Source organism: Artemia franciscana, chromosome 12 (assembly GCF_032884065.1).
Source record: "Artemia franciscana chromosome 12, ASM3288406v1, whole genome shotgun sequence".
Classification (NCBI taxonomy): domain Eukaryota; kingdom Metazoa; phylum Arthropoda; class Branchiopoda; order Anostraca; family Artemiidae; genus Artemia; species Artemia franciscana.
In genome coordinates this window covers 35241760-35269433 of record NC_088874.1, presented here as the reverse complement: position 1 = coordinate 35269433, position 27674 = coordinate 35241760, and the positions used below count along the sequence as shown (strand labels likewise).

The 27674-nt window shown below is 33.6% G+C and overlaps 1 protein-coding gene across 4 annotated transcripts in view; it reads left to right on the top strand.

Annotated features, from left to right (window-relative positions):
- Nucleotides 1–27674, top strand: part of LOC136034037 (sorbitol dehydrogenase-like) — a 72099-nt gene continuing 44425 nt past the window's right edge. Inside the window, exons 1-3 of one of the 4 annotated variants that reach the window (XM_065715103.1) lie at nucleotides 1–131; nucleotides 21180–21321; nucleotides 25642–25675. In XM_065715103.1, coding sequence (XP_065571175.1) covers nucleotides 21274–21321; nucleotides 25642–25675 — 82 coding nt within the window. In that variant the 5' untranslated portion in view covers nucleotides 1–131; nucleotides 21180–21273. Of the gene's footprint in view, nucleotides 132–21179; nucleotides 21322–25641; nucleotides 25676–27674 lie in introns of those variants that run through there. The other 3 variants (XM_065715104.1, XM_065715105.1, XM_065715106.1) reach the window with 3 other exon arrangements.

Sequence of the window (27674 nt, the reverse complement as noted above, 5' to 3'; positions counted from 1 at the left end):
TATTTTATTAATAACGGCAAATCTGATTTCTTATTTTTTTGTTATGTAAATGACATTTTTGAATTTGAATAATGTGAGTAATTAAAAATATGTTTAATCTTGGAGTGTTATTGACGCCAACAAATTCATCAGTAAGTTGTTTATGTTTGCGTTACAAAGAAATGAACGATTCAGGTTGCTACCAATGAGTAATGAGTAAAAATGAGTAATGAGTAAAAATGTAATGTAAAAATGAGTAATGAAAGTTGGTTGCACTTGCATCTAGCTTTGTTTTTAGTAATTCTCATTTGGTTTTTGTTTACTCTTTAGATAAATTTCGAAAATAGTTCTCATGCTTGGTAAAATTTTAGATGAGAACTTTTGGTTGATATAGACTATTGGAAAGTTTGCCATTAGTATACCCTACAATTAGGCCTACTCAAAAGAAAACACTATAATATCTCCAAGACAACTTTCAGAATTCCCAAACTACTTACTTAGGCATATAGTATTCATGAAATTGCAAAATTTTACAAAATTTCACACTCCCTTCCCTCCCTAACATTCCTCTATATAGGCCTAGCACAAATTAGCCTATATATTTCTCTGGTGTTTGTCTGTTTCAAAATTTTGTTGGTGTTACGTTTTTGCTGTCAAATCTTTTTGAACAAAAAAGTAGCCTATTGCATCACAAATTGAAACAAAGTAGAGGAAATAGACCTAGCCTATGTAATGTTGACTGTATATCCACATTGGCCTATTTGGGTTAGGGTAAAGGGTAAAATTCTAGTTAATTGACTTCTTGCTATCTCGGAAAGGGTTTAGGTTAGGAAAATGAAACTTTCAGAGATGAGTCTACAGGCTAAAGTATGTCCCAGGAAGATATTTTGAAGTAGCCCCCTCCACTCCTTCTCCCTCTAGAGGGCCCTGAAATGTGCCTACATGACAGGTCTATACCTATTGAAATTTTGACAAAACAACATTTTACCTTAATTTTCAGTTACTAGTTGCTTTTTCTCTGCCTTTAGTTCTGAAAATGCAATTCCTGTTATTTGAGTAGAATTATGAGCCTTATCAATGTTTTTTTTTCAAAATTTAGGAAATGTATTTGTATATCTTTAAAACCTTATAAAATGGAATTGAGCAAAGTTATGAAGCTGAAAACAATTTTGTTGCACTTCAATTAAGCAGAAGATCTATTTTTAAAGGTTTCACTTTTATAACACACATATTTTAAAGGTCATCAAAGGTCAGGGCCCTCTAGAGGGAGAAGGAGTGGAGGTAGTTGCTTCAAAATACCTTCCTGGGACATACTTTAGTTTGTAGATCCATCCCTGAAAGTTTCATTTTCCTAACTTAAACCCTTTCTGAGATAGCAAGAAGCCTATTAACTAGAATTTTACCAGGCAAAGTAATGTGATGTGCTTTTAGAAGCAATAGAATTAAGTATTTAGGACATTTTGAAGTTGTTTTCAGAAGACTATATTGTTTCCTTTGAATAGTCTAGTTATAACTATCAAGCAATTTACAGTAACAAACTGTAGTAAGAAGCAACTCAGCTTGATAGTAACCAATACTCTAAACTGAATTTGGATACCAATAGTTCCATCAAAAGAATTGCATTTTAATGCTGATTTTAAATGTATAAGTTTCATCAAAGTTTAGTCTTATCCATCAAAAGTTACAAGCTTGAGAACATTTGCCTTATTTTATAAAATACAGGGAAACACCCCCTAAAAGTCATTGAATCTTATCAAAAATCACACCATCAGATTCAGCATATCAGAGAATCCTACCATAGAAGTTTGAAGCTCCTATCTACAAAAATGTGGAATTATGAATTTTTTGCCAGAAGACATATCACAGATGCATGTTTATTTGTTTTCTTGTTTTGTTTTTTTTCCCAGGGCTGATTGCATCAACCCAGTGGTCATAGAGTATCATGAGTGGGCTCATTCTAATGAAAATTAAAAGTTCTAGTGTCCTTTTTAAGTGACCAAAAAATTGGAGGGCACCTAGGCCTCATTTTATTCAGTATAGTTGAAACACCTAATAACTATGTCTTTGGGGATGACTTACTCCCCCACAGTCCTGGTTGGAGGGGCTGCAAGTTTCATATTTTGACCAGTGTTTACATATAGTAATGGTTATTGGGAATTATACAGACATTTTCAGGGGGATTTTTTCTGGTTGGGGAAAGGAGAGACTGAAGGGAGGGGACTTTGTGGAGTGATCTTTCCATAGAGGAATTTGTCATGGGGGAAGAGAATTTCCAATGATGGAAGTGTAGGATTTTCTAGCATTATTTAAAAAAAAACAATGAAAAATAAATATGAGAAAGTTTTTTCAACTGAAAATAAGGAGCAGCATTAAGATTGAAAACAAACAGAAATTATTATGCATATAGGGTTCACCTCCTCCTAACACCTTGCTCTTTACACTAAAGTATTTTTAGTAATCTCAATTATTTATTCTATGGCCATTGTGATTCAGGGTTTAATCTTGAGGAATTGGGACAAAATTTTAGCTTTAATGTAAAGAGCAAGGTATTGACGAGGGGGCAAACCCCTCGTATATGTAATAAAAACATATTACTATACAAGTTCATTACATAAGTTAATTCATAAGTTATGTATATTTTTTTACTAATAAAAAAGTTTGTAAAAAATCAAAAGTTCTAGTTACCTAAATAAGTAACCAAAACATTGGAGGGCAATTTGGCGTCCTCCTCTGCTCCTTTTTTCTCAAAATCATCCAATCAAAACTATTAGAAAGCCATTTAGCCAAACAAAAAAAAAGTGCATATTTTGTTGCAATTATTCATGTGCAGAGAGCCAAAAATAAAACTTGTATTAATTCAAAAACGTTTAGAAATCAAATAAAAAAAACAAGTTTTTTTAACTGAAAGTAAGGAGCAATATTAAAACTTAAAACAAGCAGAAATTAATACATATATGAAAGGGGCTGTTCCCTCCTCAATGCCCCACTCTTTATGCTAAAGTTATTTTTTATGTTTTAAAAAGTAGAGTTGAGAGAAAAAGTGAAACTTTAGTAAAAAGAGCAGGGCATTGAGGATGGAACAGCTTCTTTCATATATGGATGAATTTTTGTTCATTTTAAGTTTTAGTGTCACTCCTTACTTTCAGTTAAAAAACTTTTTTTTTATTGAATCAATGGCCTACCTCAGATCCTGTAACTGACATGAGACAAGGAGAACACACTACTTGATTTCTTGTTTTTTCTCTTTCTAAACAACCTATAATAATTGATTCATTTTAAATGCACCCCCCACCCTAACCGCAAACAGTTTCATATATAGAACTAATAACATACATCTCTTTTACATCAATCAGTAATATATTATAGCCTTTTTATATTAAACCAATTATATTCTTAGTCTTGAATTTGATTATGTGCATAATATTGTGTTGACATATCTGAAATGCTTTTGTTATGGGGTGGTTTAGTTGAATAATAAGTTTGGGTTGTGATTTTATCTTAAGGGAGGGTTTGCGTTGAGGTGCTTGAGACTTTTCTAAGTCTTAATAGCTTAACGTGGATATGGGAGCTAAATTATTAATAAAATAAAAAGGCTTCGTATATAATCCCCAGTAACCTGGGAGACAGAACCATCTCAGTGTTGTTCGAGGTCTCCTGAAGCAAGTATAGATTCCCTTGGGACCGTACCTGAAGGCTAGAGGAACTGTACCTGATGCCCTAATACATAGACAGAAGATGATTAAATACAATAAGGTTTATTTACTTACAATATACAACTATTGACAAAATAGCTTCAATGACTTATTGCATGAAAAGGTGAACATGAGCAATTGATCTAATGCATTCGAATCTCTACTTAAAACTGACTATTCGCCCTTGCGTTGGGCTCATATATCCAACGCGCGATTTCTCTAAAAAACACTCGCCGGACAGGCTTGGTGACCTGTGGAAGTTGACCTCCACTACTATTGGTAATATTTAATCATGTGACTAGTCCTGCATCCAAAAGTTGTTTGAATGGCAAGGATTTCCCTTTTGGTTTTGAGTTGAAAAACCCAGGGGTCAGAATAACTGGTTACTTAACTTGTTAAGTAACATTTAACTTATCTAAATGCACGTAGTCCAACTGCGTTGGACTATGCAGACTGTTAAATTTAGCAACTGTTAAATTCTAAATGATTTTATTCAAACCTTTTTCTAATTGAAATTTACTAAAGGGGTGTGACTGAGAAATTTAGTCTGAATTTAAGAGTTCCTAGAAGAGTATGGATGAGAGATTTGGTCCTATATTTGAGGATTTCTAAGGGGGGTGTGAATGAGGGATTTGGTCCTGAATTTTATAGAGGGGAGGGGGCTGGTCTATATGTTACATATCCCCTTTCCCGTTGTAGAATGATGTCCCCATCAATCAGTCTAATCTCTTTCTTTAAATATTGCATTTATTCCTTATTGTCTATAAAAATTTTATTATAATTCCACAACCTTGTAAATGATGATTAAAATTTAAGAAATATTTTCCTACACCTTATATATATATGTCCTGCACCTTGCACTAAAAAAATTATTTAACCACAACACTTGACATTAACTGTTATTACACACGAATACCTGGTTCCAATTGTTTATTTTTACTTGAAGTTTTAATTGTTATATTTGAATTTTAATTGATCCCAGGTATTTTAACAATAAAAATAAAAATACACAACGTAATATAAAAAGATTTCCACTGGCACTTTTATTTACTTAAATTTATAATTCACTATTTGGCACTTTTTAAATGTTCATCACTTATTAGTTCTGGATATTAGTTTCACACCAATCACAATTTTCGTGTCCTTGCCCTATTTACTGATTGAACAAATATAATGTCATTTTCTAATTTATCACCATTTAGCAAAAGTAAAGACTTTTTGTTTTTACGCTTCTACAAAATGGGAAGCACGGGACCAAGGATCACCTATCCCCAGCAGTTTAAGTACAAAGGTACGGCCGGTACTACGGTTCTTCTGTCCTGCTCCCGCTCTCTCCTGCATTTAAGCGTTATCTTAATTGTCTTTGGTGTTATCTTAATTTAATTCAATAGACTGAAGTACTATCTAAGACCTTACTTGGTAGTTGATTCCTAAGTTAAAAAATTAGGGTTTAGGATCTCCTGTTCTAAATCTTCATTAGGTCTGTGAGGGTTTCCATGTTGAATTGGGTTCACTAATGGTGTTTTTGTGGTGGGTATGTTGTGGTTGTACCCGCTGGCTGGATGTTTCGTCTTCTCTAGTCTACATTATTCAGTCAGAAATGAAAGATGATAGTAAGTAGTTGGTTTTATTTGGGATGTCGCTTGGGTGATAGTTGTACGGTTGAATCAGACGTGTCTTGGGCATTCTTCGGTGGTTGATAAATCATGATAGGTGTTTTGTAGTCTTTGACCATGACGTTTGTTGGCCAATGTTAGTAGTATGCCAAATTCTGTAATAAAAATTTCCCAGCAGAATCAAGTTGTTAACATATAAAATGGTACTAGTGATACGATAATATAAAGCATTATTGTAATATGAAATTGCATAATAATAGCACATAATTGCATAACAGTAATATTATTTTTTTTCAAACATTCAAAGGGAAATTGAATGTACGATTTCTTAAAAGAAGTTTAAAATTCTAATAATTTTCAGGTACATTTGAAGTAACGTGAGGTATATTTGGCCATATAGTAATTAAAAATAGTTTTATTGGTACTACACTATTACTATATTATTATGATTACATGTAAATATAAAAAACACGGCACTAAAGAGGGTTATATATATATAAGATTATATAGAGGTCTTAATGTTCTGGATCATACTTTAAACCAAAAAATTTTGAACCTCCAATGCGTGATTAGTCGAAAAGTAATACGTTTTGCATCATAGCCTTTCAATTATCACGCCTTGGAACGTTTTTGTCTTGGAATAGATCAGCAAAATTACAAGAGATGACCTCTTAAATCTCTTGCACATAAAAAGATAGGAACGAATTTTTTTCGTGCTTGTTAGAGGTCTATATTTACATAAAGATTTTCTGCCAAGAGTATTTTCGATGTATATGCTAAAAAGTAATACAGTATTTTGTATCATAGCCTTTTAGCTGTTATACACCAACAACACTTCCTACAGTAGGGAAAGGATGTTAACGTACGGGGAAAGACCTCTCAATTTCCCCGGATTATTATATCCTCCCTGTTAAAATGGCTTAAATATCATCAGGAGCAGTAGGGTTCAATTGATGCATCTCTTGTGCCTCAATTGCATCAGTATTTATCTTTTTCTCTTCAGTAGTTTCCCATAGTTAATTGTTAGTAGCGCTCTTATTGAAATAAGAAATACCATGAATATTGTGATTATAATATTATACCATGAGTTTGGTGAGAACAAACCGTATTGGCTCTCCAAGTATTTCAATCTTTGGTCTTCGTCAGTGAATAAGGGTATTTGCATATCTAACGCTTCCTTTATTTTTGTTAATTGCATTGTACCTTTAATCTTTTCTATTTTTGGCCATATGGATGTTTTAGATTCTTCATCATTTATATTCGGAATCGTGAAGGACAAGTTTATTCCTTGAAAATTTATTATCTTTGGGCTCATGACGTTAGTGCTGGTTGTGATTAGAGGTGTTTGGACGGTTGTTTCTTTAGTTACAAGTCTGCAACCTTGTTTGATTGTAATAGTCCCAACGTCCTGTAATAATATTTCGGTTCGATAGCTGGGGTCAATTTTTTCTGTATTGTTATAGCAGGATAGGGTTCCTACCGTCTTCTTAGGTACTGTAAATAACCATAAGTCGTTCCGTAAATTAATGAAAGTTTCTCTTTTGGTATTTCCTATTAAGGCTTCACAAGAATCAGGAATATTTTGTTGCTGCGATTCCTTTAGGAATTGATCTAGCATGCATGATCCTATCTTTACGTTATATATAGGTAATGTTAGTTGGCAGACCAAGTTTTTGCTTGCTTGTAGTCCCTTGTCTGATCTTAAGAATTGAGAAATTGATTGTTTCAGGTCAAATGTATTTTTCTCCAGTCTTATAACTTGTTGGAATAATGTTTCAAATGGCTAAGGGTCTAGCTTTATGAATATTTTCCAAGCGTTGTTAATAGTTAGAAGTGAATTTTCGTGTTTGAATATTATCCCATGCTTTACGACATCTTGTGTATGGGCACCTATACACATGGTCATAAAAAATGTTAAGATCATCATTCTTATCTGTAATTAACATTTAATAAATTATTTCTGAAAAAGTATGATAGAAAGAAAAAACGGATTGCGTGACGCTGAGATTTATTAAGTATTAATAGAGTTGTTGAGGATAGATTTAAGGGGCTAATACGCTATTGTCATTAAGAAATAGTATTAAAAAAATCAATTTAAAAAATATCAATAATTCTAAATTGGAGCTGAGAAAGGAAGTTATTTTTTTTATAGAGTCAATTAATACTTAAGTAGTTTGTGGTAACAAACTGTGATTAAGAGCGATTTGGCTCAATAGTAACGAAATTTTAATGTCTAATAGCAAATATTTTAGTAGCCTCGAGAGTAATTAATATATATATTATCCGTGTACAGACGTTGGCATGGGTTAGGACAATTTGGCTTTAAGAAAGACCTCTTGATGGATACATTGCCAAACAGTAGGTGTATATACTGCCTTGTTGGTTACAGGGCGGTAGGCAAAATTTTCAGATGCATAGTTGAGCAAAAATAATTAAAGAATTTAATAGTATGTGTTTTTTACAGCGAATAATGTTGGCTAAAAAAAAATTAGTTGTTCAATAAACCTTAATTTTTTTGTTTAAATTGGGGATATGTAGTTTTCAGAATCGTAATGGTCATATTACTATTAAACAAAAGAAATGAAATAAAACCTTAAATGATAACAAGTTATTAGCAATCTTGGTTGAAATTTCGTTTTGAGGTCTGGTAGAGGATTAACTTTTATTTCTGTTAGTTCTTCATTTCCATCTGTTAGCTAATATAAGGAATTAGGGCAAAGCGAGTAAACGTTACCATATCAGTTCATAAAAAAATTATTATATATATTATTTTTTAATTTAATAAAATATTGGGTATGTCAGTGGTAAATGCTATTAGGGTTATACTACTTGATAATTTAGTATTTTAGTTAAAAGTAGTATTCTTTTTTTTTTTTTTTAATATCAGATAAAAGTATGAAATGATTATTTGTTTATTATGGCCTAAAGCTTAAGTTACTAATTTGTTATGGAGTAGAAATTTATTAGCCTATGTTGTTACAAAAATTTTTGATTTATGGTTTAAATTTGAATTTAGTTTAAATCCAATTATAGATGTCTTAATATAGTCTAAAGCTTAAAATGAGGGTTTGTTATTACATAATAAGATTATAAGGCCCAGTAACTATATCTCAAAGAAATAGATCACAGCTTTCCTGGTATGCACTTTGGGAGATAATTATAGCTATGCCAAACTGGCACAAATTGGCTGAGGGTGTTATATTGAGGTATAAGGGTTTGAATTCCGACATGTTAGCGTTGTTTTATTCTTGAACTCCTTTCCGTTGAAAATTAAGTAGCCTAATTGGTAGAAATAAAAAAAAACTTTTAACCACTAATTTAAATTCGGTCGAATTTTAGCCTACTTTAATTGAAAAGTCGTAGGTTATTAGTTGCTTTGTATACATAAACTTATATTGTCTCATAATTAAGAAGAGATTGTATCATAATCATTTAAGAAGAGTTAAATTATTAGAAAAATTTTCAATTTTTTTTTTTTTATTTACAACTTTCCCCCTTTTTTCGTTTTGCTTTCAAAAAATATTTGTTATAAATCACACTTTCCAAACCGAGTTTTAGACAAAGAGTTTTTTTAAACTATTCTGGCTTCTAAAGTTTTGAAGGCGAAGAAAAATTATATATATATTAATAAGCATACATACATGTTGTTCATTATGGCCTATAGTTTAAAATAATAGCATTTTTCTTCATTTAGGTTTCCTAAAGACAATTTTTGGGCTATAATTTAAAGGAGAATTTCGTTTTAGGCACTCAGGAAAGTGGTGTTGAATCAATAATGTTGAAGGAAATATGTATCCGACCATGAATTAAGTTCCCTAGGCCATTTATTTTCAAATGATAAAAATGTACTTTTCGAAAAAACATACAAAATATGCTAAATTATAGCATATAAAAATTTGTACGTCGGTTTAATTTCTAACCACAAGTCATATTTCCTCAAATAAGACCTCTGCTAATGGGGTCTGCCCTTACGGGGTAACATCCGCTCCGTTGAATATTATTGAGAAGCATTATTGTATCAATTTGTTTAGGTTAAAAGGAAACCAAATTACCTTATTACTATATGCACAGTTTTTCAGCGCATAGTGTATTTTGGTAAACACAAATTTATTAAAAAAAACTCTTTTTTTTTGCAGCGCATCTAATTTTAGTCTTATGCGGCACATAGCGCAGCGCGTAGCGGCACATTCTTATCTTAGTTAAGTTTTACTAACTAACATAGCGCAATATGGCGTAATTTTATACGGTTTATTAAATGTTTCTCATTAAGTTTTTCCTTATATAAAACCTTCAGTTTAGTTAGGAAATAGATAAGTGTGTTATTTTCAACTTGATTGAATAAAGAAAAAAATAAGCATTTTTCATTAGGTAGAAATACATTCCTATCTCAATTATCTAGTCGGTTGAAGATGTCTAGTTGGTTGAAGATAAATACGGCATCTTCGATAAACCTTTATTTTTAAAGTGCTTCCTATTTAGATAAGATCTGAACATTACTCAAGTTTGTTCTTTTTTTTGTTAATTACGTGGATGCCAAGCTATAGGCAAATAAGGAAGCTACTTTGTCTTCCGGGTTCTTTTTTTTGTCGTTGTTGGCAATGACTTATATAAGAAAACTGGAATTTAAGCCTTGATTGTTCGTATAAATATTTTGAATGCTCGCGTTTAAATATCAGATGCAAGTTTGACAATTTTTTGTCAAATATGGATGCTACTTTGTCTTCCGGGTTTTTTATTTATTTTTTTTTTATTATTTTTTTTTTTTTAAATACAATAAGGAATAAATGCAATATTTAAAGAAAGAGATTAGACTGATTGATGGGGACATCAATCTACAACGGGAAAGGGGATATGTAACATATAGACCAGCCCCCTCCCCTCTATAAAATTCAGGACCAAATCCCTCATTCACACCCCCTTAGAAATCCTCAAATATAGGACCAAATCTCTCATCTATACTCTTCTAGGAACTCTTAAATTCAGGACTAAATTTATCAGTCACACCCCTTTAGTAAATTTCAATTAGAAAAAGGTTTGAATAAAATCATTTAGAATTTAACAGTTGCTAAATTTAACAGTCTGCATAGTCCAACGCAGTTGGACTACGTGCATTTAGATAAGTTAAATGTTACTTAACAAGTTAAGTAACCAGTTATTCTGACCCCTGGGTTTTTCAACTCAAAACCAAAAGGGAAATCCTTGCCATAAAAACAACTTTTGGATGCAGGACTAGTCACATGATTAAATATTACCAATAGTAGTGGAGGTCAACTTCCACAGGTCACCAAGCCTGTCCGGCGAGTGTTTTTTAGAGAAATCGCGCGTTGGATATATGAGCCCAACGCAAGGGCGAATAGTCAGTTTTAAGGAGAGATTCGAATGCATTAGATCAATTGCTCATGTTCACCTTTTCATGCAATAAGTCATTGAAGCTATTTTGTCAATAGTTGTATATTGTAAGTAAGTAAACCTTATTGTATTTAATCATCTTCTGTCTATGTATTAGGGCATCAGGTACAGTTCCTCTAGCCTTCAGGTACGGTCCCAAGGGAATCTATACTTGCTTCAGGAGACCTCGAACAACACTGAGATGGTTCGGTCTCCCAGGTTACTGGGGATTATATACGAAACCTTTTTATTTTATTAATAATTTAGTCCTACCGATAATTATATCCTACCGACCGCGCCATATGTTACGGGGTGGTTTAGTTGAATAATAAGTTTGGGTTGTGATTTTATCTTAAGGGAGGGTTTGCGTTGAGGTGCTTGAGACTTTTCTTAAAAGTCTTAATAGCTTATCGTGGATATGGGAGCTAAATTATTAATAAAATAAAAAGGCTTCGTATATAATCCCCAGTAACCTGGGAGACAGAACCATCTCAGTGTTGTTCGAGGTCTCCTGAAGCAAGTATAGATTCCCTTGGGACCGTACCTGAAGGCTAGAGGAACTGTACCTGATGCCCTAATACATAGATAGAAGATGATTAAATACAATAAGGTTTATTTACTTACAATATACAACTATTGACAAAATAGCTTCAATGACTTATTGCATGAAAAGGTGAACATGAGCAATTGATCTAATGCATTCGAATCTCTCCTTAAAACTGACTAATCGCCCTTGCGTTGGGCTCATATATCCAACGCGCGATTTCTCTAAAAAACACTCGTCGGACAGGCTTGGTGACCTCTGGAAGTTGACCTCCACTACTATTGGTAATATTTAATCATGTGACTAGTCCTGCATCCAAAAGTTGTTTTTATGGCAAGGATTTCCCTTTTGGTTTTGAGTTGAAAAACCCAGGGGTCAGAATAACTGGTTACTTAACTTGTTAAGTAACATTTAACTTATCTAAATGCACGTAGTCCAACTGCGTTGGACTAAGCAGACTGTTAAATTTAGCAACTGTTAAATTCTAAATGATTTTATTCAAACCTTTTTCTAATTGAACTTTACTAAAGGGGTGTGACTGAGAAATTTAGTCCTGAATTTAAGAGTTCCTAGAAGAGTATGGATGAGAGATTTGGTCCTATATTTGAGGATTTCTAAGGGGGTGTGAATGAGGGATTTGGTCCTGAATTTTATAGAGGGGAGGGGGCTGGTCTATATGTTACACTTTTTAAAGGTAAATAATGATGGAAAGAAATACAGTAATCTGATTAATAGAGAAATCCTGCATCAAATAGATTAATTCATCCAATTGGTAACAAACTTTAAGTAAGGAGAAACACAGCTCAATAGTAACTAAAGCTCTAAAACATACAGTTTTGATAACAATAGATAAAGTTACAAGCTAGAGAAAATTTGCAACATCCCCAAAATGTCAAGAGATCTTACTTAAAATCACACCATCAGTCTTTTTAAGTAGTATTTTTAAGCAAAGTTTTCAAGTGCCCTTTGTAAGTAACCATATAGGTTGGAGGGCAGCTAGCCCTACTTTCATGCCCTCTTTTCCCCCAAATTTTGTCTGATCAAAATTTGAAGATTGGCATTTTATTCAGCATTGTTGAAAGTTCCATAAACTCTGTATTTAGAGATAACATGACCCACTGCAGGGCCTGGGGAAAGGGTAGCAAGTTAAACAATTTACATGTTGTTTACATGTAAAGGTAAAGGATACAACATTAGACTTTACATTCCCTACCAGCAGTGCTGATCTCCATTTCTTAGCCCTTCAGCCAGGAAGTGCAATGGGGGGTTGGGGGCCAGCCATCCTGTGCTTTCGCACACCCTTCCTGTTCACCTTCCCTAGATTTCTCCAGGCACCCATTTAGAGCTGGGCCGACTCTGGCTAAGCTTACAGAGTCACGCCACTGACCCCCATCCCAAACTGAAGAATTGGGTACACTGGGATTCGAACCCGCGTCCTCTCACACAAAGGATCCGGAATCCAGCACACCAACCCACTCTCAGCCAGGACGGCTTTTTTGGCCAGGACGGCTATTTGTTATTTGTTATACGGCTATTTGTATGCTATTTGTTATTCAAAAGTAGCCTGTACAGACCTCCTTTTTTCAGGGGAGGAGGGCTCAGAATTATTCTTGCTCATTAGAAAAGAGACTTAACAACCTGTCAAGGGACTTTTGGGGTTTGAAAAAGGAACCAAAGTGGGAAGGGATTTGGATTGTCATTCATGGTCAAATCATTCCTTTGCTCATGAACTAGAAGTTGTTGCCAGTTCACCCTAAGAATCACCATATTCATGAGCCTTGGAAGGAACTGATTTTCTTTGGAGATGGGTCAGTTGTCTTTGTTTTATCATTTTCTTCTTGTTCAAACTTTCAGTTATATTTACTTAAAAAAAGAAAAAGAAAAGCAACTTCAAGAGTAGAGACAAGTAAAAACAATCTGTAAGCCTTTAGCTTGCAAGCCAACTGAGTTACTTCTTGACATTCTTCAAGAGATTGGTGAACTTGCTTATCAGGTCTCACTTCCTCTTTTATATGTCCTTTTCAGTACAAACTTTTTTGTCTGTTTTTTTTTTTATCTTCTTGTGTTTTCATGGCACTCTCTTGAAGGGAATTCGCCAAGGCAATGTCCATGAAATCCTTTGAAGGAAAAGGACAAAATGAGAACTAAGTTTTTTAGATTAGCATGAAGCACATGCAGAAGAGGGGGGGGGGAGAGTAAAAAGCTCAGATTACGTTTCCAAGAATTCAAGTTCTGCAAGCATATATTTCTTTTTTAGATTGCTTACAGTCTTAAGGTACTTTGAAGATAATGTGGGATTCTTCGATTGTTTCTTTGATGGTGCATAATGCAAAAAATATTTCAGCAGTGCCAGCCACTGATCTGTTGCTCTGCAATCAGCAGGACCTAACATCAGCCATCTTGTTGAGATGTGATGAATGAAACTATTGCATGGGATGCCATTTGTTTTCTGGCATTCTAAAAAATCTTTGCATCATTCAGGCCAGCCAAGTAAGAAGGGCCTCAAGATAACAACAAAAATGAATGAATCCTCTCCAAATTCCTGGAGCCCATTCATGATTGCATTCTGTACAACATTGATGTTACACATTCCAATGCTCAAAAGCTCTTTTGAATACTCTTGAATACTTGCATCTTTCAGGCAAGCCAAGTAAGAAATGCCTCAAGATGACAACAAAGTGGAATGAATACTCTCCAAATTCCTGGAGCCCATTCATGATTGCGTTCTGGAAAAACATTGTTGTTACACATTCTAATGTTCACAAGCTCTTTTGAATACTTTTTCTTCTTCAATGCTTTCGTTTGCAAACATACTTATTGACATTAGGCCCATTTCTGCCTATCATTATTAGTGTTTCAAGAGGTAAATTCTTTCTCCCAATGCATGACATCAGTTTTTTTTTACTATGTCCTCACCAGTTGCATGTCATGAAATACCTCACCTGACAGCAACTCACAAATTTATCTCTTACAGAGGACCAAAAGCATACTCTAATCTGTAGCTCATTTTTTTTTACCAGGATTTACTTAACTTGCTTCCTCTGTTTTTCTGTCAGTCTGTTTGAGACCAAAATTTGAGATGTTTATTTCAACCCCTTTCTCTGATTTGGGTCATTTTTGTATATAGCTTTGCTTCTCCTAAAATTTTAATATTCTGATATATTTTAATCTCAGAAATACTTAATTATCCTACAATTTAGTCTATTGCTCCAGAAGAAACATGATTCACCGTGCGTTTCTTAGTTCTATTTGTTATCCAAGAGTGGCTTGGCCCAGCAGAAGCACACTGGGCCCATAACCCACAGATTGATAGGTCAAGACCACTAGTTGCTATTTCTTTTGTTTTTAAGAAATTAAGACCAAAAAGAGTCAAATAAATACTTTATAAAAAAAAAACTTAAAAAACCACTTTCTATAAATGGATTAGAAAGGGGAAGATAAATTTTTTGGTTCTAAAAAACACTTCTGTCATACATACACTTCAAAATTTTATGAATATTTGGAATGCAGTGAACTCTTTTACTCAAACTTGTAATAAAAAATCAAATGTGGTGTGTATTTTATAATAGATACATTTTCAAAAGGTAGTTGACTGAAAATACACATAACATATAAGTTTTTACAAGTTTGAGTAAAAGAGTTTATAACATTCAAAAATTAAGAAAATTTTGAAGTATGTATATCAAAATTATTCTTTCGAACCAAAAATTTTATTTTCCCCTTTTTAGTCCATTTGTAAAATGTGCTAAAAAAAATAAAAAAAATAAATTTTAAAGTATTCATTTCCTTCACTGTTTGTTGTTTTGTCATATTCAAGAACAAAGTGAGCTTCACCCATGTCCTGTATAAGATTCTGTTTACAGTCTTGGTGAAGTGCATCAGTCACAAGTGAATAACTTTCTTTACACTCATGCTCATCCTGTATGGTAGCTTACCATGGAACATGGCCTCAAAGATATGAATGATTCCATCACACAAAGCTGCAGACATCAAAGGTTGCAAGGACATAAGTACCCAGTTGATCTCTGATTTTTATGCAGTATCTTTGTTGAAAAACTCTTCATGAGGTTGAGATGGTTTGCAGCCTGTTTCTTGTGCTTGTCCTGTGAATTATTGTTGATTCAATAATTGAATCAACGCCTTTGTGATAACAAAGGTTTTTCTACATATTTTGTAGTAAAAAGAACACTCATCATCACCAATTCTACACTATTTGTCTTTCTCTCTGCCAGTAATGCCTGCTTTACTTAACAAGGAGCAACAAAATTTTCTGTTGTCCATGATATTTCCTAAATAAATTCGGAAAGACAAGTAGGTCTAAACACAGCAAAAAAACAATTGATGCAAGATTTTTGCTGTCTGAATATCCTCTCACAGTAGCATCTTCTCAGTTAACCCGCTATCACTCTATTAACCCATATTTCGAGGGGAAGAATATATACTTTGAACAATTCAAATACAAATTAATTCAAAAAAATTCATGCTGGTGTGGAGTCATTTTATGGAGCTGCAGGAAATTATCAATCCTTGAACGTTACCATGATGTGACCAATCCATCCCAACCACCCTATTGGCCAATATTACTTTCTTTCCTTATTTGGTACATCAATGGAACCCATTTAGTCCACCCACCATTTAGGCCAATTTTTTGCTGTTGTTAGCTGCCAATGTTAACGACAGTTAATAGACACCTTGGCCAAAGACATACCCCCCACTGTTTTCTTTCTTCTTACTGGACAGTAACAGCATAACAAAGAAACCAGTACAGCCATATTTCTGGAGAAGCTATCTTATCTGAAGTAAGTGTTTAAAATATATTTTGCTACAGTGTTCAAATATACCATTCTGCAAAATAGGGAATTTTAGGGACTTCTTGGTGAGTTAATTGAATTTCTGCTAAAAAAGGCATTGGAAGGGACTTTAGCCCAAAAAGGGACTAATTCCGAGCCCTGGGGGAAAGGCGTGAATCTTCTGCTTTTTGGGATTACCTATGGTGAAAATTTTCCAGGGGTGAGCTTTCCAGGAGAAAGTTTACACTGGGAGAATTTGTTAGAATTCCTGTACAAAGTTCTTTTTATTTGTCTTACTTTGTCTTTGCTTTACCATATTTGACTTGCAGAAATGTTTCAGAGGAATATTTCACCAGGGTTGGGGTTGTCTAGAGGAGTTTTCACAGGAGGGGGGAGTTGCTGAAGGAGAAATTCTACTTTCTGCAGAAGGAACATTCCACTTGGGGTGATGGAATATCTGGGTAAAATTTCCATGGAAGGGAGATATCCAACAGGATTGAAAAAAGATTAGAAAATCTATTTTTTTTTCTAACAGGAGTATGCTAAGAAGGACTTTTTCGGTAGAATTGCCTGTAAAAAATTTCTCTAGGGATTTTCAGCAAAGGTGGATTTGTCCAGTAAGACCTCTTGTCAAAGTAGACCTCTCAAAATTTTGACTTGATGTTTGTCTTAGAAAATGATGGTCGTCGGAGGGGGGGAGCTGGTTGCCCTGAATTTACGTATGACTCTCAAAAAGAACACTTAAACACTCAATTTCCAGTCAAATGAGACCTATCCAAAGTTTATGCAACCACCCATTCCACAAAAACCTTTTGTACCTCTTGGGCATAACTGAAAATCTTTTCCCCCAGGTTTTAAGGGGCTATTTCAAATGATGTTTCAAATGATCTTCAGACATATTTTGAACAAAATGGATATCTCAAAATTTTTTGTCCTGTGCACTTGGTGAAGCAAAGATGTGGGGTGGGGCTAGTTGCCTATCACTTTTTGCTCTTGAAAAGGACAATAGAACTTCTGATTCCCAATTGAATGAACCATATCTGAAGCTTATATGACCACCCTTTCCAAAAAAACTACCACTGGGCAACTAATATAACCTATAGCCCTTGCCCAGAGGGCTGTGGGGGGAGGTTCTGATCTCCAAAGACATAATTACTGGATCTTTCAAATATCCTTCATAAAATGGCTATCCCAAAATGTTGATCTTTCAACTTTGCTGAACAAAATAGCTGCCTCAAAATTTTGGTTGGGTGTATTTGGGAAATTATGAGGAGGTTGTGATATCCAAAGACATAATTACTGGATCTTTCAAATGTGCTTAATAAAATGACTATCCCAAAATTTTCCTGTATATGATTGGGGAAATGATGGGTGAGGGAGGGGGCTTCCTCCAATCCCTTTATACTATTAAAAAAGGCACTAGAACTTTGAATTTCCAATACAATGAGCCGTCTCCGAAGTTTGTGTAACCATCCTTTCCATAGAAACAATATATGCCCCTGGGGTATAACCTATAAACTTTGCCCTGAGGGCTCTGGGGAGGGGGTTAATCTTCTGAGTCACAATTACTGGACCTTTCAACTTTGCTGAACAAAATAGCTGCCTCAAAATTTTGATTGGGTGTATTTGGGAAATTATGGGCGGGGGGGGGGAGGCTGGTTGGCCTCCAGTCACTTTTGACTATTAAAAATGGCAATAGAACTTGCGATTTTCAATTGAACGGGGCCTTTTGAAATTTCTACAACAAGTCTTTCTATACTAAGCTCCCTGGGGAAAAAAAAAAAAAAAATACATTGTGCCCACATTGCTCTTTACTTATGCAGTCTGGTTGTGCTGTATATGACCTTCAGACTAATTTTTGAACGAATGGCTCTCAAAATTTCTATTAGATGCATTTCGGGAAAATACGACGTGGGGGGGGGGGGCTAGCTGCCCTCTCATCACTTTGATTCTGATAAAGGGTACTAGAACCTCTGACTACCAATCCAATGAGTCCCCTCTGAGGTTTATGCGACCACCCTTTCTATAAAAACTTTATATGCCTCCAGGGAATTACTTACAATCTTTGATCTGAGGGCTGTGGGAGGGGGGCTGTCATCATCAAAGACATAATTTACAGACTTTTCAACTACTCTGAACAAAATGACTAGCTCAATATTTTGATTGGGTGTGTTTTGGGAAATGATGGGTGTGGGGAAGGGCAACTGGTTGCCCTCCAATCAGTTTTGAATGTTAAAAAGAGCAGTAGCCCTTTCAGTTTTCAATGAAATGAGCCTCTTTCGAAGTTTCTATAATAACTGCTTGTATACAAAGTGACCAAGTTTTAAAAAACAGATTGTGCCCACGTCACTCTTTACTTAGGCTTTATCGTGCTGCTTATGATAATTAGGCCTGCGTCTGAGTGAATATTTTGAAATTGGTAATTTGTTGTTATTGGTTTAATTAAACAGAATGAAATTGTACTTTTTGACAGAATTCTTGTCGGCATACCTTATTTGTTACTTTTTTATTTCCTTTTACTGTGAATCAAAAACTATTTTGACAAAACACTTACTACCCTGAATTTTTGAAAAAAAACAAAGAAAATCTTTTGACATAACTCCAGACCGATTTACCGATGTGGTCTGCACATGTTGTCATGCATTACACATAGACCACACATCAAATTTATCATCTGTTTTCGAAACAGGCATTAGAACCTACAGTTTCCAATCAAATTAGCCCCTTCAAAAGCTTAAATGAACTTGGTAGCTATTTTGAAGGGATGTTGTCTACAATACTGCTTATATGCCCTATTGAAATCCTGCATGAATATAGTTTTTTAAGTTTAATTGAAGCTCCCCCTAAGCGTTTCCTAAAAGTCTCACCTTAATACCCTTAGCGTCATTAGTTACGGTAGCTATAGTAGTAATATTAATAGTATAAAAGTAGTGATAGTAGTAGCACTAGAACTAATTATAGCAGTAGTATTAATGTGTTGCTTTCTGGTCATTTGATTATCACTCCCATTAAGTCCTGGAAGTTTTAATTTAATATAATCAACCGTTGCTATGATATTGTTCATATATCCTTTTGATAACCCGTATACTCTAAATTTCTTGTAATTTTCATCTTAATGCTCTTAGTCTTACAAGTAGTTGCAATATAGGTAGCACTTGAAGTAGCAGTTGTAGTTGTATTAAATTCAATGAATTGTAGCAACGGTTGTAGCATTAGCAGCTGCATAAATAGAGCTTTTGCTCTTATAATATTCTCTTTTAAGCATTCTCTGAAAGTTCTGACTTAATGCTCCAATTCAATCTTGAGATATGCTCTTTTGACAATGTGCCTGCATATAGTGTCTTTTGATGAAGTTCAAATTTCACCTCAATATGTTAAATGTTGTACAGTGGTTTTAATAGTAGTAGTGGGAGCAGTAGTAAGTGTAGTAGTAGTGCGCAATTATTGCATTTTTGTTCAATTGACCATTCCCTTATCATTTTCTGAAAGTTTCAAATTAATATACTTTGTCATTTCTGAGTTAAGCCGTTTTGACAACCCTTATACACAATACGTGTTTTAGTTTAGTTCAACACTCCCCAAGACCATTTCTGAAAGGCTCACGTGAATGTCCTGTGCCTTTTGGAAAGAAAGGTCAAAGATGCATACCTTTCTCAATAACATATATTATGTATTAACAGTGAGCGAATTGCATAGCTTACAACCCTTGTCCTGGGGGCTGTGAGGGGGTTGACATCCCCAAAGGCATAGTTACTGGATCTTTTAACGATAAGGAAGAAAATAGATGTCTGAATATTTTAATTAGATGTTTGTTTTGCAAATTGATGGGCATGGGGAGAAGGGGAGTGGATGAAAACCTTGCATGCATCCAGGGTATAACTAACAACCCTTTGCCCCAGGGCTCTGGTGGGTTATATCAACCCTGGTGTCTTTGTTATATGTTCTTTGGACTGTTTTTAACAAAACGACTATCTCACATTTTCGATCAATGTCGTTTGGGAAAAACAGGGTGTCAGGGAGGACTAGTTGCCCTCTATCACTTTTTACTCTTAAAAAGGAATATAGTATTTCCAATTTCTTATTAAATGAGCCTCCTCCTTAGTTTATATGACCACATTCCATGAAAACCTTGTATGCCTTTGCGGCGTAGCTTACAACCCTTGCCCCTAGGTTCCTAGGGGCTGTTTCAACCCCGAAGGCCTTGTTATATGATGTTTAGACTATTTTGATTCTCAATTTTTATCGGATTTATTTGGGGAAAAGAAGACGAAGGAAGAGGTGCTAATGGTCCTACCTTCACTTTTGACTTCTAAAAAGGACACTACGACTTCTGATTTTCAATCGAATTAGCAACATCCCAATTTTATGCTTTTATTTCAATTTTGGTCTAAAGCATTCGGGGAAATAAGGGCATGGAGCAGAAGAGCTGGTTACCCTTTCATCACCCTTGACGTTTAAAAAGGGAGATGGAATTTTCGAATGGTTGGCAGGGGGGCTGGTTGCCCTCTCATCACTTTTGACTCTCAAAAAGGGCGCTAGAATTTGCAATTTCCAATCAAAACAAATCCTTTTTTATAAGACAAATCCTTCTATACGAAGTGCCCTGATCTTAGAGAAAAAACATTGTGCCCAATAGCTCTTTAGTTACGCTATATATATAATAATATATATATAATATATATATATATATAATATATATATATATATATATATATATATATATATATATATATATATATATATATATATATATATATATATATATATATATATATATATATATATATATATATATATATATATATATATATATATATATATATATATATATATATATATATATATATATATATATATATATATAATACCTATTACGCTACCTATGACTGGCATTTACTTCATATCCCATCTAATTTTTTTTCCATCAAGTTATTACTACCCCTCTTATGATGCCTTAGTAACCATATTTTCAACCTTAGTAGCCGTAGTTAAATAGCTTTCTTTCTTTGAAGTCTCCCCTTCCCATGGGAAAAAATTTAAACATACAATTCTGAGCATTTGTCTAGGTAGGATTCCATTACTTGTATGTATTCCAAATGAAATTTAAGGCAATCAGTTTTTTTTATGACTCTTATCTCTAGCTAAAAATAAAAAAAAATATTATTTTCAGAGGACTTTATCTCTATTTCGGTGATGTTTTCAATGTAAGATCAGACTTAGAAAATTGGTCAGTATTTACAGGACATTGAAAGGTTTATCAAGCCATGGAAAATATTGCAGCAGTTTTATATGGAAATAACGACATTAGGCTGGTTTGTAGTTTACTTTAATGTATTTTTGCCTTTCATTTTAATCATTATTAAGTTTTATCTCCGTTTCATTTGTTTAGCGTTGTTTATTTACATTCCGCTATTTCATTTTATTTTGCTCCTGTTCCATGGTTCTCTTATTATTTTATTTAAATTGATGGAGATCCCTTTTACAGCAGATCAATATTGAATTGCTGTAAAGGTCTCTTTTTTGTACAGTTATAAATCTCAATCAGCCTACCCCAATTGTCAAATATTTAAATAATCCTTTGTAAAAGTGATAACGTGTTTAGCTGCAAAGGTCTTTGCGTTGACCTTACGCAGTTGAGATCGAACTCAGGTGCTGTAGTACCAAACAGGGTTGCCAATAGCGGTACAATTGTACCATTTTTGTACATTTCACCTCTAAAGGTACATTCTGGTACAATCACAAATTTTCTGGTACATTTTACAAAATGTGGTACAATATGGTACAATAAGATTTGACTGGGCGTCAGGACGCAGCGAGCGGAAGGAATTGTAGTTTTTATATATAGGTGAGCCGCTATTTGGAGGAGTGACGCCAAAATAGTCTTTGCAGGAGAAAGGAGGTCTCCCAAATATCTTTGAAAGAAGATACCTGATACTTTGTTCTCTTTATTGTAATGTAAATTTCCGACCGCCCACGTGTTGTGCGTAGCAAAAAAAATATTTTCGTCTTGCCCGTAGCACAACACGAAAAAAAAAATAGATATGGTACAATTTTTGATCAGTGGTACAATTTTAGGGCGTTTTGCGGTACTTTTTCTTCCAAAGCGTTGGCAACACTGGTACCAAATAGATCAATTCATTGCGCCATCACAGACACTGTTTGCGAGAGATACAGGGGAAAGGGGGAGGTAGAAATAGAATAAAAAAAAGAAATGTATATTAAAAGATATATTTAAGGTGATAATATTCGGAATCTCATCTGTTCGAAGTGTTTTCTCGAAACTATATTTAAATAATATGAAAATATTATAACAGGTAAAACTGACCTTGTTTGTAAATATGGAGTTGGGGTAGGGTGAATTATTAAGCCTAAATGTTATGCTATTGGTTTGTTTGATCCCATTTCTTCTGCTATTGCAGCCTCTGAATTCCTCGACGCTATGACTTGGACCTATATGCCCGTTAATAGCTTCACAAGTGTCTGCAGGTTGACTTAGAAAATGGCGGAATGCTTCCATTATTGGTCTGAAAGACCAACCTCCATAAATATTTAAAGTATTTAGGCCTACAGATTAAATTATCTTCTCTTTTTCCATAGCCAAGCAGGGGCACTGATTCACAATTTTCTTTTTTTTGGTGGGGGGGGGGTGAATATATTTATCAAAATTTAAGGGGGGTATTTTGTTGATTCTTAATTTTTTTAAATGAGAGCACCAGTAAAGCCATTTTTCAATGAAAATACCGGAAAAAGTATTAAAAATCTAGGGAGGGGCAAAAATATGAGGGCAATTAACCCCTAAGCCTCATCCTTGCTCCCTGCCCTTTTCCCTAAAAAGAAGAGAAACATAACCCTTAATTCGTTTCTACTATTTTACTGATTGTTTATAATTTTGACTGACGCTTTTATCTAAGAACATTGAATTTGTCAACTCAGCAACAACAACAACACCTAAATGTTTAAATGAAAATGACCAATGAATATCAAATTTAGGAATTTTTTCTTAATCTGTGGTATCAGCATTCTTAAAGGAGGTAAGAATAATTAACTTTTCCCCCAAATTGCGCTTCAGGAACAATAGCGGGAGCGAAAAATGCAATAAACGCGTATGATGAAGAAAAACGTAAGAGTTTTTGAAGTCTCAGAGTTGAAGAAAGTTAGAATTAAAAATAACTGTGTCAAGACCTAACGATACGCCTTCAAAGCCAGCTACAGAGAGAAAGAAATGTAATCTAAGCCTGCTAGATAACTATGACCAAAAATGAGAGGTTTGAACGAAAGATCATTCATTACAGATTTTAAGTAGTACTGCCCCAAAACTCTGCCCCAAATACCTGTTAAGTTGATTAGAGATGAAGGTCAAGTTTGACATCAGTAGACCAATTTTTTTTTGCTATGGCGGGGAAAAAATAGTGGAAGGTATGCCTCCTTCCTCTTAAGTAACTTAGTAAGCATCCCTATGAGTATCCTCAATGATACTCATAGGGAGGGTAGCAAAGAGGGTGTGTAACGAGCGCTAATTGACTCGGGTACTACAATAATTGTTCAATTTTAATGTGTTTGTGTAATTTCACCACCGGTGTAACTTGGTTTGAATCCTTTTTTTCAGTGGGTTCCTTCTTTTGCTGTAATTTAGGGAAATTCTAATTGTAAAAGTTACCGCTGATCGTGATGGAAAATTCAGTTTCAGAATAAGTAATTGAATTCCTTCGCAAAGTCTTTTTTGTCGCTTCCAATGGAAGATTCCTATTCTTTGTCAACAGTTAATTAACTCGAGTACAACAATAAGCATTCACTTTTAATATATCTTGTAATATGCTTACTGTAATTTACATCAAAATTAAAGCAGTTGTTTGTTTGAGGAACAGTATGAAGCTGAATACGTTTGTTGAGCTGAAATTACACGAAAAATTATGAAATTTAACTAAAGCTTGAGAAAAAAAAAAGAGTTCCAAGTCCTCTGCATCCCGTAGAAACAAACAAAAAGTAGAAACAATAGGGAATTTTTTCCTAAGACAGTAGAATTCAATTCAGTGGATATTTCAGCCCTATGTTGTGTAGTGTATATAGTGGATATATACAGCCGTCTTCAGCACAACACAAGATATATATATATATATATATATATATATATATATATATATATATATATATATATATATATATATATATATTTATATATATATACATGTATATATATATATATATATATATATATATATATATATATATATATATATATATATATATATATATATATATATATATATATATATATATATATAAATATATATATATATGTAAATATAAAAATATACACCAAATATATATATATATATATATATATATATATATATATATATATATATATATATATATATATATATATATATATATATATATATATATATATAAACTTACATTAAAATGTGAGAATTAAAACTAGTAATGTTTTCAAAAACTTTTCAAAAGTCGTGGTTGAACTTTGTTGAAGCAAGAATGCTAGGGCTGTTTTTAAACATTATTAGTTTTAATTCTCACAGTTTAATGTAAGTATATATATATATATATATATATATATATATATATATATATATATATATATATATATATATATATATATATATATATATATATATATATATATATATATATATATATATATATATATATATATTTCTGGTGTTGTGCTGAAGACGTCCCTTAGATTTAGGGTCGAAATATCTACTGAATTGAATTCCACTGTCCTATAAATAAAATCCCTATTGTTTCTGCTTAGTGTTTGTTTGATATGGAAAGGTAGTGTGGTCTTCGTTGCTATTTTCATGTAGCTTGCTGACTTTAAACATCTAAAGTTTGAATAGCCCTAATTAATTTGCTGTAAGCATATTTTGTTTCTTTTGTCCTTTTCTAGGGTTAAGATCCCCTCAATCTTTCTGCAAGCTCCTCCTTTTAAGTAAAGCTATTGTGAAAAATGCTTAGAAAATAACTTCTGTCGTAATGAAAGTTATATATTCAGATATGCAGCAATGGAAGCTACAAACTCCATTGACCTAGCTAGAGTTTTAGAAGTATGATAACAGCAAAAAAAATATTCAATACCGGGATATAATGATATATATTCACTTTCAATGTATTTATGTAATTTTGTCCATGTTTAAATGTTTTTGTTTGTTTTAGGAAAAGTATGAAGTTGAAGAACCAAAGGAAAACGGTAAATTCCAGTGACTTTTTATTATTTTATTTAAGTATTAACGACGCTTCTTGACTACTAAGGTCCCTGCGTCGGCCCTGCAGTGCATTACTGTAGCGTGATAGTAACTATTTATTTTTTATGTCTATAAGATAGTTTAAAACTAGTGGGTCTTTGAGAGACCCACTATCAATAGGTATATAACGTCATCAATTACGTTATCAATGACGTAATATATTTATACGTCATCAATGACGTAATGTATTATACGTTACTATTCAGAAATGCAGCAGTGAAAGCTAAAATCTCCATTGACCTAGCTATAGTTTAAAGGTATGATAACAGCAAAAAAAATATTCAATACCGGGATATAATGATATATATTCACTTTCAATGTATTTATGTAATTTTGTCCATGTTTAAATGTTTTTGTTTGTTTTAGGAAAAGTATGAAGTTGAAGAACCAAAGGAAAACGGTAAACTGCAGTGACTTTTTATTTTTTATGTCTATAAGATAATTTAAAATTAGTGGCACTCAAAAACATTAATAAAACCCCTAATAACATTGCTTCAAGCGATTCCCATGCGTCTTCTCTTTGTGGGCAGAATAAAACTTTATATATAGACCATAGAAGAGGGAAGAACAGAAAAATACCCATATATCCCAATGAAAAGGTGATCGGAATTCTGGAAAGTATTCAACTCGAGGAGAACCTAAATCAGTCTTGCTTTCATAATACTGACTTTACCCGTTATTTTTCCTATATTTTAGCCCTGTATTTTTCAGATATATTCACTTTCTTCGCATTTTTTTAAAACTGAATTGATGGATTCTGGATTTTAGTGGGCAGTCTCTCTTTAAATGCAAACAGACTTACAAGTACGTCCGTTTGTACGTTTCTGTTGCCGTTAAGTTGAGTAAATATCAGCTCAAATTTATACGATATTTTTGTATGTTATAGAACAGTAAGTTTGACCATAAGCTCTTTAATAATCCGCAAAAATGGCCAGTTTGAAGGGAAAACGTAAGCCAAAGTTTTGGTCTGAAATTGCCTTAAGATTTATTAGCCTAATTCCCACTGAACTGGAGTATGTTTAAGTTAAGACCTAGTTACTTTGGAATTAGATTGATGATCTAGTTTTAAGTGTATTTGAGTTACCTCATTCAATCTTTTAAGTTGTAAATATTGTATATGATTCAAATAACTACGGCGATTGTTCTTAAAATGGGATTCATTTTTGCATATAATTTTGGGATTCATTATTTTGCATTTAATTTGCCTGTTTTGCTTTCATACATAATTTAACTAATTTAAACACACCATAACGTGACTTATCAATGTAAAAGTTTTATTTATCGAAAATATGGAAATACATATTACCATGAGGCGTACGTAAAATGTTCGTATATTGTCATTGTCAATCAAGCGTGCACTAAATAGATAAGCAATACCGCAATAAAAACTGATCTAAAATTAGTAGTAGATAAGCCCTAAATAGATAAGCCAAATTACTAAATTGTCTTTTTGAAAGTATTTTCAAAATCACTTCAGTCTGAACAAAAGTCACATACTAAGAATTAGAGAGAGGTTTTTTTTCCCCGTCTCTCTCAAATGTCAATTTTAAGATGTTGCATCATCAAGGGAATATGTGAAATTACCAAAAAAGAGGAAACATTTTTCTTAATCAAACAGTTCGTGGTAACGAACTGTAGTAAGGAGCGACCCGGCTCAATAGTAACCAAAATTCTAAAAAATGGAATTTTGATACCAATAGCTACATCAAAAGAATTGCATTTTAATGCTGATTATAAATATATAAGTTTCATCAAGTTTAGTCTTGTCCATCAAAAGTTACGAGCCTGAGAAAATTTGCCTTATTTTAGAAAATAAGGGGAACACCCCCTAAAAGTCATAGAATCTTAACAAAAATCACACCATCAGATTCAGCGTATCAGAGAACCCTATTGTAGAAGTTTCAAGCTCCTATCTACAAAAATGTGGAATTTTGTATTTTTTGCCAGAAGGCAGATCACGGATGCGCGTTTCTTTGTTTGTTTATTTTTTAATTTCTTTTTTGTTTTTTCCCCAGGGGCGATCGTATCAACTCAGTGGTCCTAGAATGTTGCGAAAGGGCTCATTCTAACGGAAATGAAAAGTTGTAGTGCCCTTTTTAAGTGACCAAAAAAATTGAAGGGCACCTAGGCCCCCTCCCATGCTAATTATTTTCCAAAGTCAACGGATTAAAATTATGAGATAGCCATTTTATTCAGCGTAGTCGAAAAACCTTGTAACCATGTCTTTGGGGACGACTTACTCCCTCACAGTCCCCGTGGGAGGGGCTACAAGTTACGAACTTTGACCAGTGCTTACTTATAGTAATGGGTATTGGGAAGTGTACAGACGTTTTCAGGGGGAGTTTTTGGTTGGGGAAGGGTTGAGAAGAGGGGGATATGCTGGGGGAACTTTCCATCGA